The sequence below is a fragment of the Athene noctua genome, chromosome 1, assembly GCF_965140245.1.
Source record: "Athene noctua chromosome 1, bAthNoc1.hap1.1, whole genome shotgun sequence".
Lineage (NCBI taxonomy): Eukaryota > Metazoa > Chordata > Aves > Strigiformes > Strigidae > Athene > Athene noctua.
This window is the reverse complement of record NC_134037.1, coordinates 71,537,364-71,552,736: the sequence shown is the minus strand read 5'-3', so window position 1 is coordinate 71,552,736 and position 15,373 is coordinate 71,537,364. Positions and strand designations below refer to the sequence as shown.

The following is a 15,373-nucleotide window of genomic DNA, read 5'->3' as shown; positions in this document are numbered from 1 at the left end:
AAAGAATAAAAAAATACTTTAAAAAGTCCAGAAAAGCAAACCAATAAACTGATTAATCTCAGTGAGGAAGAGGATAGAGAGAGAAGCAGGAGAGACTTCTGAAAATTAAACTAATTAGAAGTGAAGTAGCGTTACTGTTTTGGGTCTTGATAGTGAGTGTCTGCAAACTGCCCATGCCAGGAAAACATTTCCCAAATTCAAATGCCACCAGTGCCTGTGAAGAGCAGCTCTTTAAAGGGCAGAACAGACAGCAAGTTAACATTTTACAAGCACTTCCTAAACTAGAAAACACATAGTTTTCTGCATGTTTCACATTCACATAGACATTTCCCAGATTACCAGAAATGTCAGGGCTGAGAAATAAACCCAGTCATTTGTAGGTCTCCAGAGTGCATTTAAATTGTGACCCCAGCTCCCCTTCTCTCAGTCCCAGCAGATGCTGTTTGTCCAGCACCCAGAGCTGGATGGACACTGTACTCACCAGCTGACTGCTGTACCAATACAGCGATGACTCCTTCAGCACACACCAGAACTTTTTCCATTTGTTGCCAATGAAAGCTCCTTTTTCCTTCTTTTTGTAGAGCCATCCTTGACAGTCGGCTTGCCCCAGCTCTTTACACGATATCCTCCGTCGGCTCATTATAAAGAACCCTGTGCCATTAAAAATAGTGTTCTGCTTGTTTAAAAGTGCATTACCAGGAAAGATGTTCCTGCCAATTAAAGATATTAACCTTACTTAGCAATCTCAGCAAGCCCTCCAAGCATATTTTAAAATATACTTAGAAGTAATTCAGTTTTATAATGGCTGTGGCAGTAACACACATTCATTTGAAAGGCATTCTGATGTGCAGAAACAAAATAGTAAGCTATAGATAATGCAGACACTAATTATTGCTAAGATAACCATATACAAGTTTTTGTAAATTAAAAATATATCCTTTGATCCTTTTAAGAGAAGCATGCATATATTTCCCATGACACAGATGCACTGAAAAGAATACATCTATTTAAGTCAGCTAGAGAAAACTATTATGCCAAGTACATGAAAACCGCTAGTGTGTGTGTATGTGCAGGCAGCTGATTCCACCTCACTGATTTCCAGCTTCGATTCAATTAACATACCACAAGGATTTAGTCCAAAGGAGCAGCCCGTTGTCATTTTTCTCAGAATCAGTGCAAGAATCAGTGGAGTTAAAAAGCAGCCTTCCACCAGCTGAGTAGCAGTGTAAAATCCTCACCCTCCCAGGAATAAGACATACTAAGAAAATAACAAAAGAGGAACCCAGAAGAGACAAGAAAAAACAATCTCTCGTTACCTTGACTTTTCTTTTTTGTCTTCTGACGCAAGGGAACCTGTAAGAAATGCAGGAAGGAAAGAAAAGAGGAAATTTCAGATTGTGTTGCAACATTTGTGTAGAAAGGGGAGGGGGAAGCTAGAGAAGGACGTGGTGGTGATGCTGGTGGTATATGCAGGATGGAAACGCATAACCCACTCACTGCTGAAGGGACGTTAGTAGCTGAAGCATAAAACGTGTTAATTAAAATTGATGTATATCTAGTTGAGCAAGAGCAAACGTAACTATATTATACACGTGTGTGTCTACTAGTGCTTCCTGTTTCACACCCACAGGCAGCTTCTACTTTGCTACGTGTTTGCCTGAATTGTATTCTGTGTTCAGAAGTTAAAAAAATAGAAGTTAAGGCTCCAACATTTTAATGTTTCATTAGACTCCACGAGGGGGATTTACAAATGTGGGGAGATGAAAAATACATGCCAGGTGTCTGATTGTCCTTTAGCTCATTCTAAGAAATTCTGAAAAATAAAAAAAATTGATTTTGCCTTCCTCTTTTTTTACTTAGTGCTGAGAATGTGTTTCCCTCTATATAAGAGTTTTATAATACTTTTTTAACAAAAAAAATGATAACCTTACAAACCTAGCAGAACATCCAAACTGTAAAACATAAATATGCCAGAAGTTTGCCATGCCATATATGACAGCTTTAGTCACGTCAAAAATAACACAATTGAAGACCACAGGCTAAAAAAGAGGTCATTAGAGATGTAAAGTCTGGCTTTTGAAGTAAATTCTCCCCAGACAGGCTGTTTGGTCACACGATTGTGGACAAAGCACCTGACTTCTCTTCGCCTCAACCTTTCCATCTCTAGCATGGGAACAAAAGCATTTACCTTTTTCTATTTTTAGGAAGGTTTTGAAGCCTCCGGATGACAAATGCTGGATAAAGTGACATATGATTTAATATGCTGGCCACAACGTTGCTATGCAAAGCTGGTAGCTACCTGATCCGCTGCAGAGCTACGCTATGAACATCCCTAATGCAGCCCCTCTGCCTAGCCAGCCAGCTTTTCAGAGAAATAAAACCCCACTTCATCTTATTCTTGAAGGATTTGATTACTTTTCTCATAGGCGAATTAAAGGTGAGTAAAGCTGCACCATCTGGAAACAGTAATAGAAGAGACCACTGCCAGTATTTACGAGAGCTAGAACTTTCTTTAACCAGTGATCTTCGCAGCATGTATCACCGAGTGCAGAACTGCATATCGCTTATCTGATGCCTCTTTGAGATGACCTGAGAAACACACTTGTGGGAGGCCTTACCAGGAATGAATAATCCCAGACTCCTGCTTAATCATCATGTATTCTTTTTCCCTTTTCCTTTTTTCTTTTTTTTTTTTTTTTTTTTTTTTAAATTTAATTCTACCACTGCCTTCTCTCAGCCTATTCTCCATGACAACAGACAAAGAAAAGCAATGAGAAAACACATCAGCTCTATTGGAGGCTTTGCTATTTCCCCATCCTATACGGGCCACCTTTTGCATCTTGATTGCAAAGAAAGTAATGCCCTATTTAGGACACGTGGAAATAATATATGGCCTCAGTGAATCAATGGGTCACACAGTCACGCTAATTACTTTCCTTTAGAGCTACCCAAAGTGATATTAAGAAAAACAAATATGAATCAGCTGTCCTTCCACAAAAACTATGTAGTGGGGCAATGTCACAACTTTGCCATGACACTACAGTGGGGTCATTTCATCTTTAACCAACATAAAGTAGTACAACAAGAGCAGCACTACTGAGACAGGATGTGGCTCTCTAAACAACCGAGGAAGAAGTAGATCTTTCCACTAACCTTATTGATGATCTAAAGCAAAATAATACAGTCTATGGCTTATCTGTCAAGAAAGGGTTAATATCCATATTATGTAAATCATCTGTAAGGGCCCGCTTTGTATACAGACTGATGAAAAGATTGATTACCTAGTAAGAGCTCGGGGTAACAAAAAGAATTTATAAATGTGCATTTATTATTCTGCAGTAATGATAGTATCTTGCTGCAATTTGACAGGGGTGATGAATCCCCATCTCTTCATATTTTGTGGGAGGAGTTGTGAAATTAATGGGGGATGGAAGGGCAGTTTACCCAGCCAGCACTGCATTTAGTTTGTCTGGATAAAATCCGTGATAAATCCTTAATAAAATCATTGCTGAGTGAAATTTTATGAATTAAGGTACATTTCTGGATTTCATTCCCAGTATTCCTGAAAGACGAATTAAACTTTCAATAAATTAATCTTAAACATGAAATTCAACAACTTAAGTAGTTTTTAGTGCTGTTCAGAAGCCCAGCATCATCTTATTAAAAATATCTGTTTTGCTCTGTGCAAGAGTAACTTCTAATCCTAGACTGCAACAATGAAATCTGGTGTTATGCACAAAACTGCCTTCCCAAATGTTGCTGATTTATGAAGAAGAAAAAACAACCTCTTTCTCCAAAGCACCATTGTTTGAAGTCAAATATTTTATGAAATAAGCAAACACTTTTCAGTAAAACTGTTTTCATCTTAAACCAATAGAAAACCTATATATAAACGAATCTATCACAAAATTCATAAAATGCTTCACCAGCAGGATTTAGATTCAGTTTTCCATGAGAATACAACACACTAGCAAGTCTCCAGTGGCAAACCTTTCCTCAAGAAGTAAATTAAAGTTTCCTCCTTCAAAAACTGGTTTAGAGTCAACAATCTTTCATTTCAGTGAACCCGAGTGAAAATTGATTAAGAGATACTTTCAAGTTTCACCTCTAACGGTGACATTAACACCAGTGCAAAACAAAGAGAAAACTGTGGAAGGCAGAGTTATTACCAGTAAAGCCAATGGTACCAACCAGTGGCATAACAGCAGTTTCAGATGTCAAGGTACTGTAACTACCAGACATAATCACTGAAACTATCTGAAACTGAATCAGATGTCAGGATTTTACTATGCTTCTGATAATGGTGGATGTTTCTCTATAAATCTCAGTTTCCTGATGGCAAATTATTTATTTCATTATCACATGTTCAACTGAAAAACAAACCAAAAAATATCAGACCTCTTTCTATCTCTTGTTGTTACCAGGGAAAATCCAAGAGCAATAAACCTCAGAAAGCTCCGAAATTAATGCAAAACATTACAGTTATTTGCAACTTTAGGAGGGTCATCATTTTTGCACAAGGCTGGCAATAGAGGGTAGGTTTTAATCTTTTTAGGTAGGTTTTGGTTTACTCATCAGTTTACTGAGACCTGAACAGGATGAGATAGTGATCCTGCAGGACAACGTAGACTTCAAGTTTGCTATCCATTACTCTTCCACTTGGCAAATACACCCATGAGCCAATTGCAAAGGGAGCTGTACAACTAGCGCTGTTCACAACGACTGCTATGCCAGGCAGGTTCCACCAATGAGCAAAAACATATGAGAAGTGATAACTTCAGTAAGAGACTTCTGTCAGTTTAGAGATCCTGTTTTTTCACAGATTGACAGTATAGTTGAGCTTGCAAGGGACTTCTGGAGGTCATATGGTTCAACCCCCCAACGCAAACAATGACACCTACCATGTCCAGACAGCTTTTAAATATTTCCAGGGATGGAGACTCCACAGCCTCTCTGGGCAACCTGTGCCAGTGCTCAGTCACCCTCACAGTAAAAAAATGTTTCCTGATGTTCAGAGGGAACCTCCTGTGTTTCAGTTTGTGCTGAGTGCCTCTGGTCCTGTCACTGGACACCACTGAAAAGAGCCTGGCTCTGTTTTCTTTGCACCCTCTCTTCAGGTACTTACATGCATTAATAAGATCCCACTGAGACTGTTCTCCAAGCTAAACAGTCCGAGCTCACTCACTCTTTCCTCATATATTAGATGTTCCGGTGCCTTAGTTATCCTTGTGGCCTTTCACTGGACTCTCTCCAGTATGTCCATATCTCTCTTGTACTGGGGAGCCCAGAACTGGACACAGTGCTCCACGTATCGCCTCACCCGCGCTGAATAAAGGGGAAAGATCACCTGCCTTGACCTGCTGGCAATACTGTGTCTAATGCTCCAAGGATACCATTTGCCTTCTTTGCAGCAAGGGCATGTTGCTGGCTCATGCTCAACTTGATGTCCACCAAGACTCCCAAGTCCTTTCCTGCAAAGCTGCTTTCCATCTGGGTGGCCCCTAGCATATACTGGTTTCTTCTGTCAATATCATTTGTGCTCATAGGGAATAACAGTAGGGGGTAGAAGTCAGCAGGCTGGACAAGCTTTGGCAGTCCCTCCACAACATCTTGGATTCAGGCCCCTGCCAGGCAGCAAACCTCTCTAGATGGTTGGTCAGGCCTACAGACAGGTGACTCTGACCCCCACAGTGGGGAGTCACCCACTGTGTTTACTCACCGTTTGCTCCTGGTAGCCTTGCATGGTTTATGGTTAGATGAACCAGGTCCTTTTCTAGTAGGCACTTCTGGCTCCTCTTCAGTTTGAGGGCAGTCAACCTATATTGCAGTTGCAAGTTCTTAGGTGGGGCAGAAGCCTTCCTCTTGGTACTAGAAGTCATCAGCTTCCATCCTTCCCCTTCTCCAGAGGTTTTGATTACTTTGGTAGTGGAGGTAGACACTGCCTGCTTCTCCACTGCAGGTGGGGACTGAGGTTTTAAAGCTGTTGTGTGTCAGAGGAAACTTCACCTATCTCCCTTTCATTTTTTCTGATGCTGTGCAGCCTGCTCACTTCCTCCCATGTCTTCTCCACTTGCTAGCACAGCTTCTCCAAGATGGGGCACCTCCTAAAGGGCAGAGGGCCATCTCTCCTGGCCTCAGAGAGAAGTCTCAGGCTAGGACTCCGAGAACCTGCATTCTGGGACTCTGAGGGCTCTGTCTGCCATCTAAAACTGAGTCTGTGTGGAAATATCTGCCCTAGAAGGGGCAGCTGCTCCCACATCTATTGGCAAAATTGCCCTGTTACTCCCATGTCTAAGACTGTTACAGCAGCACAGTTTCAACTGTAGCTCCCTTACTTTGCTCCTTCTTAACACCCTGATGCACAAACTGCTGGGTCTGTTGGCTACCCTCTGGGGCTGGCTCTTAGACAGGTTCCTCCTGAGCACCAGTTAAAAGGGTGCTTGACCCTCCCTAATCAGAGGCTCCAGGCACCCTGGGTCAGGGGCAGTTAATCACAATCATTAAAAGCTGCTAGAGCTTCCTCAGCCCACAACCTTGTGGCTCCCCTTACCTTGTTCTTGCCTGACAACAAGGATTTGCAGGTATATAGCACGGGGGCTACATGTTTCCAACTTCCTTTCTAGATGGGTGACTTTGAGAAATCATCTCTGCTAACCAAACTCAGATGGGCAGCATCCCCCTGGGGAGCTGCTAAGAACAGTCAAGGATCACACCAAAGGATGCTTCTGCCCAGATACTGAGGGGCTTGCAGCCTGTAAACTCCCCAGGAGAAAAAAAATGGGATGAAATAGGTGTATGAGGCTGTTTTAGGGGAAAGAAAAAAACTGTTCTAAAAGCAAAAGCAGGGGCATTGGGCTAATACTGAAGACCAGACTTCATGTCTCATAAAGTTCACCTCACAATGCATGAGTCTGAAAAGGTACCAAAGGAAACTGTGGTTGACAGTTCATCTTCTACAGAGCTGTACTTTCCTTAGGCTTCTCAAGGGTTAGAGAGATGCGTGGCTAACAAAATCCTTTGCTAAACTCATGTATCCTAAATTACTGCTTTTTCTATCTATTGAGGGATAGAACTTGGAAGTGAGGGCACACTTGGCATTAGGCCCATACAATAGACTTCATTTTGTCCTTAGAGCAAAACTAGGGCAGGCCTGTAGCAGTCTCACCACTTGACTTGGCCTATAAGCAAGATTTTGTTTGGATATTGATGTTGTCCGCAGTCTTCTATGATCACGAGGACAGAACCCCAACACACCACCTCTTCAGCTGATGAGTAATTCTGGCATAACTTCAGTTATACTTACAAGAGCATTGCCATCAGTTTCCATGAATGGTTTCAAAGCTTAGCAGGAAATCTGTAAAAAGATAAAGTTTTTGTTACTTAAGTTCTGTATTATATTTTCATATTAACATGAGTCTTGGCAGTAGAGTAAAAAAATGTGTTAATATGTTTTGACCTGCCAACTTTACCCTCCCCACTCCACATCCCCTCAAAAAAAAAAAAAAACCAAAAACTTTTCCAAAGATAAAACTATGTTATGTGAACTGATTTGCCTGATTTAGAAGTCAACCATAAGGAACACTAACTCGAAGTTGTCCAAGGTTTTCAATGAAATAAACAGAATAAAGCATGTGGATATAGTCAGAGGGTTGCTTATTGTTTGGTTGGGTTTGGTTTTGGGGTTGGGTGGGTTTTTGTGTTTGCTTTTTTTTTTTTTAGGAAATGCGTGGAGAATAAATAAGTAAAACTGGGGGTTGTTTGAGTTTGGGGTTTTTTGTTCATTTTGGTTTTTACTTTGAAAGAAGTCTATAAAATTGTGATTTCCGCTTTGCTGAGTTATTCCTAGTGTTTCCTGGGAACTCTACTTAGGTAATCTGCTGGCTCTCTTGAATAGGATGAGATCTCATACTGGACTACCCATTTTATAATGAATTGCAATTTTCCATTCTGGAGAGCAAAGTAGATGCTAGGGTTTTTTTTTAAAAAAAAAGATACACAACATAGTTATCCATTCAGGTGTCCGTTCAGGTGATTTCATTTGGTATACACAACCAATTGTCAACCCTCTGCATGATTTTCCTTAGTCTGGTAGAACGGATACATGATAAAATAATTAGTGCAGTATACAAGATGAAGGAGAACATACCAACTTTTTAGTGTCAGCAAAGTTCCTACAAAACTCACCCCTCTGCCTATGAAAAAATCATTGAGTGAAATGGGAGAGGATACAAGACTCTGCTGAAGTGAGCACGAAAGGATTTCCAGAAATAGAGCAACACTTCAGAATACTTTCTAACAAGAACTTGTTCCTGTTACTAGAACCAGTAATTTAAGATATGTGCCATTTCTCATACATAATATTTGTTTTAGTTTGAAAATAAAATCTTAAAACAGAAAATAAAAACCCACCTACCGGCTTCCAGTAATTTCAAACCAAAAATAGAAAGTCAAACAAATACACATTTTTCTGGCTCCCAACTGTTTCTGTTCAAAAATAGAAAAAGCATTTTCTATAAGTGGCTCAAACTGAAGTAATATCATGATGAGGAGAAATGTTACAGCAAATAATTTCAAGGTTGTTTGGAAATCATAGCTAGTATAAACAAGCAGAGGAAACACCTTTAGTTATACAAGCAAATTAACATCAAGCCTTAAATACTGAGCCAGAAAACAAGGGAATAACAGTCCAAATTACAGTCATTATTGTGACATGTGGCCTTTTTCCTGTCATTTCTTCATTTCATGCGTGCTTTGGGTTTGGGGAGGGTGGGGTGTAATTATATGAACAGCACAGATTTGAATCAGCCATGGTACCAGGAGCAAGAGGAGAAGTGTTAGTTAACTGGCAAGGAAACATTTCCGCCTATGTGCTTTGTGCCAGAGGAGTTGAAATTGATTTCAGCAGAACCTTCTCAGTGACTTTAACTCAGACTTTTGTTTAGTCTCCAGAAACTGGATAAGCAATCTTTGAGCCAGCATCCAATTTTCAAAAGCAGCATTGACTTCTGTCTCATTCTAGTTAAGAGTATAATTTATTATTCCATGTGTAAAGATATTTTTTTTTTTATTGCCTGTTCACTGCAGAAATAACTCTCCTACAACATAACCTGAGTGTATTTCTCCTAAGTAAACCCAGCCTGAGTGAGATTAGTTACACTGTGAAACAGCATTAGGATTTCTATGTCCATTCAAGTGTATTCAACTGCTGCAAAACCAACATTTCAGAAAGGCATAACCTGTTTATCTCTGCACTACAGCAAAATAAGTGTTTCCTTTCAATTTTCTGCAGGTGCACTGTGGAAAAACCATCTATCCTTTCTAAAAAGACAGGTGAACCAGGAGAAGGAGGCCAAGATAAATAAGGCCACTCAAGCAGAGCTAGTCTATACCCACCTTATCAGATGGTCCAGCATATATCTGCAGGGGCTGTCTCTGGGAACCGTAGGCCTCCACCCCCCAGTATTGCCCTCCCGCAGGCTGCAGTTAGCATTCCCTGCTGAGCTGTGCCCCTCACGTGACAGTAGGTGATCATACAAGGGCAGCCCAGGACTGGCATTTTTTTCTGGCAGAAGAGCTTTCCAGCCCACAAAAGCTACACCTGAACTTGGGAGCTTGGCAAGCCAGCGAGAGGTTAGTAGGAGACAACACTTGAGTTCCTACCACCAGGAGAGTGTCCCGATTCCTAACTGGAACAGCTGCAGCAGGAGAAGCCTTGGCCCAGACCACCTCATTTCATAGCACTCAGGGTGCTATATTACAGACCAGAGACACCCGTGTGTGTGTATCCTTGTCCTGATTTAGGTGGATGTTGAAGTGGGGTGTCAGCCCCAAAGGTGTACCCTAAGCACAAATGTGAGGGATTCCAGCCCTCATCCTAAGTCTCTCCATTTGCAACGAGGTAAGATCTAGTAACAGAAGGAGAGGAAAACCCTCCAGCCTACTGATTAAGGCACCCACATTGAAAACATACCAGGATTGCAGTCTGCTGCAATGAATGTTCAATTCACTAAAACCGCAAAGTGGAACAAACCAAAGAGAGAAAATAAAACCAGGGACAGTGAAGCCTCTTCCACTTCAAATGGCTTTATAAAGGAGCAAACAGACTTGAATGCCTCACTTCCTGGAGGATAAAACGTACTAGATGTACTAGATAAAAGCAAAAGGGGACGGATTTACATTATCAGTTTGTAAACGTTACCTACATTTCTTTGACTTTTCTTAGAGGTGCCCAAAACAGCTAATTTAATTTCAGTCTGAATTGAATATATGTCAAATGTGGTTTTGGCTAAAAAATTTCTAATTCAAGTTTCTGAGGGTTTTTAATTTTGATTTAACAACTGAACTCTAAATATCAGTTTGCATAGCTTTATTAGTCCCATTTCTCTCCTGCTCTTTCAAGAAGAGTAGTAAACAAGTAGGTACATGAGTAAGAGCTGATGCAACAAATGTGGAAACACAGCAAGTGACTTATCAGAAATATCTTGCAATCATTTCCATTTGACTACATCATCTCCTCTGAAAGAAATAGAAATATCTCTGTTAAAGATCAAAGGCAATGTTAAAGGTGGAAAAAGGAAAAAAAAACCACTGAGGTTCCAATGATTCTAATTGCAAAAAGCAATCTTAATTGATTAGTAATATTCCTCTTGTGGAAGTCAAAATTCACAAGGCCTGACACTGTCTCCTAGCAGTTACAAGCTACAGTGAGTACATTGATCTGAATGATATTGGTATAAGCCTGCCAGACATGCCTTCCAGGCATGCCTCAGATGACATCCAGAGTGGGCATATGCCTTCCTGCTTCTGAGCAAAAATATTTGAGATTTGTAACATGATTTGTAACATGACTAAAACTATTTATGTTGCAGAGGCACCCAAATATGCATAGTTCAGTTCCTGTTCAGATGGCATTGACGCAGACTACTCAGAAAAAAGAATTCTGCTTTGCCAAGCACCTAGTCAGGGCTGTAGGACAACATGGAAAATAAACTTTTTGCCTTCTGTTTACATTTCTCACACTGGTCACCAACTTTGACTTCTCCACTTGCTTTCTGTTTACTTGGCTGCCTGCAACAATCTGCCCTACAGTGGGCAGTGAATTGAGAGTCGAGATGAAACTAATGATAGCGCTACAAAGATTTCCCTTAAAAAAAAAAAAAAAAAAAAAAAAATTTAATCACATATCTCACAACAAGAATTAGGAATACCATAGCCCCAAATTATAGCAGTGTTTGAAGCACTGTCTGTGTCAAGGAGACAGCCTCACATAATAGTCCTAAACTACCACATTACCTCTAACTGGGGTTGTTGAAACAATGCAGGGCGAAAAAAAAATCACAATTATTGTAAGCTCATAATTGTCCTTTGGGTTACTAGAGATCAATTTAATATGACAGAACCTTACCATTAGCTACTAATTAATCGGATAGAGTTGGTTACTTAACTGGTTCATTAGCTATCTAAACTGGCTATCTTACTTGTACAAGCAGTTTCTTCATCTTCAGATTTTCTCATTTACTGGCTCACCAGGAAAGTTGGATATTAAGCTGGTGCTTTGCCACAGGGCAATGACAAACAAGTATTAAGCCACTTTTCACAAAACTTGGTGGGTTGTCCCACCCCAGTTAAGTGGTGTCCTACCCACCTTGGTCCCTATGACTTCATGTTTCCAACTGCAAATTAAAGTACAGATTCACCATTAACACTGGAAACAAGTCAATTAAAGCATACCTTCAGCTTTGACCACAATGGATAAATTTAAGCTTGTTTCTTGTAATTTTTATTTAAATTACTCTTTGAAAAGCCAAAAGCGTTCTTATCACAGGCTTAACAGCAAGAAACTGCGTTTGTCACATTATAATACCATTAGTTATAAACTTATTTTCAAATGTATTGGAAATTTCTCAATCTCCTCACCTGTAAGCATTTCAAAAAGACAACTTTGACTCCATTTGGGAGAGGGCCAGCAAAAACAAAGTTCACGGCTCCTGTCTTGGAGACAGAAAGGGTCTGGAGACATTGCCCTGCTTGGATCACAGGCAGGCCCTGTCAGTCTAGCTGGGAAGCCCAAGAGTGGCAGGTTACAGGCATTGACAGCTCTGAGCATGCAGTTGCAAGAGCCACACTCACTGCCTTCGGGGGGAGAGGGGCTGGAAAGGAAGAAGAGGTTCAGCAAGTAGAGAGATGTTCCAGCTGCTTGTGTGGCCTCACAGACAAAAACAAAGAATAAAAATGGCATGCTTAGTGAAGTGTGTCTGCCCCAAGTGTGAGTTTGCATGCAGACTCCCTATAGTGTTGAGCTGACTCCTAGTGCTGTTAATGTTTGAAGGCCAAGGAAGGGTTTGCAGAAACATTAAGTGCAATACTGCAATTACTACTGCCTCCTAGCTGGCTCTTTTACTGTGGCGGGCAATAAAAACTGGCAAAGTTAAGTTGGCTGTGAAAATGAATGAAGAGTTAGTGCAGTTAGGGGATAAGGAAACACTCCAGGGCTAAAGAAGCACTTCCCTGCTGTTCTGCTCTCTTCCAAAGACGCATGGTTATTTGCTATCCCAAAAGATGAAACACAGAGGGGAGGCTGGAAGAAAAGCCCTCCTGAGACAACAATCTAAGGGTTTTCTCTTGAAGCAAGTCCCTTACAAAAAGATATAAATGAGGGGAGAGGGAGCATCGTTCCCTCCTGTGTTTTTTCAGATCAGCCATTCAGCAGTTTTGAGGGAACACTGCAAGGTCCAGCACCTAAAGAGAGAACAACAGGGTTGTTTTTCCCCAGCACAAAGGCACAGAACTGCCGCACTAATCATAAATGTAGATCATAGCAGTGACAGGAAGGTGAGACATCCTCACTAGAAGGCTGTTCTGACAAACATTTGCTGTCAAGGAAAAGCAGAAAGTTTTGTGCATCCAATGGAAAGTAAAAGTTGAAAAAATTAGTCACGGTGATAAGCCACTGCAAAACATTTTGCAAATTTGAAGGCCAGGGTTCAGAGTCAAAAAGAATGAGAAAAGGTATTGCCATCAAAATGAAACAGATTTTCTAGTTGGGAAAATAAGACTAATGAAAAAAATTTCTGCTCTGTATTGATGACACGGTGAGACTGCTTGGTACACCCCATCTTCCAGCTCTGCTCCCATGTCATTTCAAGAACAAACTGGCATCGAGGCCCTTGCCTAGCACAACACAGTGGCATTTTCCTTTTGGAAAATTTGTACATTTCCCTCCCAGCAGCCATCAGCATGAAAACACACCTCAAAGGCAGGGCAGGAGTCCCTCAGGCAGGGAAGTGTCTCCCCACAGTGCTGCCAGGCTGCATGGAGGGGCTCAGTCTCCACCCACACATTGCTAGAGGCATCTCCTGGGCAGCAGTAATTGGATTTAAGACAGTGAGGGCAAGGCTAGAGCAGAAGCTGACCTGTCCTGTCTCTGTTTACAGACACTCTCCGAGCACTGTGGATGGAGTTTTGCCTATGTCCAAAACAACAGTTAGCTGACCAATATTTCCTGAGCTGCCACTCTGACAAGAGATGGAACAAGGAAATTCAGTCCCATTACAACTTCACTGTAATACATAAATATATCAATAATCAGTACATCAATACATAATCATAATGCATCATCATTACACCATCATAAACAATACAGCAATAACAGGAGCACACTTTTGGCTCCTGCATTTCAGAACAAAAGGCCACAAAAAAATTGCAACTGCTTGCACTCTCCGAAGCTTAGATGTAAATCCTCTCCTCTTTTCTTCCACTCAGGCAGTGTTCATTATATCGACAGCACTATACAAAAGGCCAGCGTTCAGAGAAAAGTCAAGAGAACAGGTTTAGAGAACAGGTTTTAAAAGTAAAACAAAATCATTATGCTGACGGTTATGAGGATGAAGTAAGGAAGAAGTAGCTAGGGGATTTGCTGTTTCTTCCACCAGAGACTTCCACTCCACTTTCACAAAGCCCACAAGAAACAGAAGTCTTGAAACTCCTGTTTGATTCTTCATTAAAAGATCAGGAGCGTTGAAGTGCTTTCAGCTTTTCAACTTTTCAGTTTTTTCAACTTTTCCTTTCAGCCTTCACAGTATACAAAGTACATGCACTGTACTCAGATGTCACCTCTGCAGTAGAGAAATCTCAGTGAGGCAAAGTATAGTGACAGCAAACTGCCCTGGCAGGTTGCACCAGAGGAAGGTGGAACTGATCCTTCACTACAGTGTAGTCTGGTCAGCCACAGAGATTTGCATGTGGTCTTCTTTTCCCCACAGGTGAAAGGCATTTCCATAAGAACACGAGAATGGAGAAAAACGGACTTCTAACATCAGAGCTTCTACAGAGAAATTTAACCAAGACCTAGTCCTCAATTCAACATCCAGCTCCACATGCCAATATATAACATAGAGTTTCTCCAAGGTCCAGGACAGTCGGGCCAGCAAGCTGGGCAGGCAACTGGGAGCCCAGTGATGTTCTCAGTACATCTGAATTAGATATAGACTGGTGAGAGGCAAAAAGAATCATCTCTAGGATAAGTGCTCAGAGATATGATGAGAAGGTTCTCTTAGAAACTCTTTGCCCTGGGAATCCAGTTTAATCATCCGTGGCTTCCCTGCTTCTAGACTATTTCAGCAGTAGGTTTGTTCTTCTTTTAATCACATTAATTCTCATTATATGTTCAAATTGCTAGCAGACATCTTTACTTTGGCTCATATTTGCAATGAACAAGAGAAGAAAGCCTGCTTCACCACAAAGAAAAAAAGACCATAGTAAGAAATACCTGCTAGAAGTTAGCCTCTCACCAGTGTGACAAAGGTGTCTTGACTGAGATGGGTAGTATAACAAGCTGGTTGGCCCTGAGAGCTGAAATAAAGCTTGGGAAAAAAACTATTACTGGTCGCAAAAGATTGCTGCAATACTTTTCTGCAGCCATCAGCACCTCTAGGCATTCAGGATTTACTATGATTCTTGCTTCTTAAACACTATAGCCTTTGCCAGAACACCTGCACACAAAAATAAATCATTAAATGTGACTATTTGCTACTCCTGCAAATGCAGATCTGACTACATTGGATGGTTGTTTCTTGAATCCTAGAAATGAGCACTTTTCCTTAGTCTTTTTCTGTGTGGTTGTCCTCACTGTAGTAAAATCTGAAAGGAAATCTGTAAGCATTTTTCTAAAGAAGTAGGTAATATGGTGAAACTATTTACATAAAACTTAAAACTGAGCTTGTTCTTTGACAGGAATGATTTTCAGGTTTTCTCAGAAGATCTGGACTTTTTTGATATCATAATCTGTATTTCACCAAACATTTTCCCTTAAATTCTGCCATGTCATGGCTCTTACAGCACTTCATATAAAGTTTGTCTCTTTCATTTTTTTCTT

General features: G+C 40.8%; 1 protein-coding gene across 1 annotated transcript in view; it reads right to left on the bottom strand.

The window, feature by feature from the left end:
- Window positions 1-15,373, bottom strand: part of LOC141956223 (CNK3/IPCEF1 fusion protein-like) — a 155,785-nt gene that overhangs the window by 35,495 nt on the left and 104,917 nt on the right. The window contains 3 exon segments of the mRNA XM_074896532.1: window positions 482-651; window positions 1,317-1,353; window positions 7,304-7,354. Coding sequence (XP_074752633.1) covers window positions 482-651; window positions 1,317-1,353; window positions 7,304-7,354 — 258 coding nt within the window.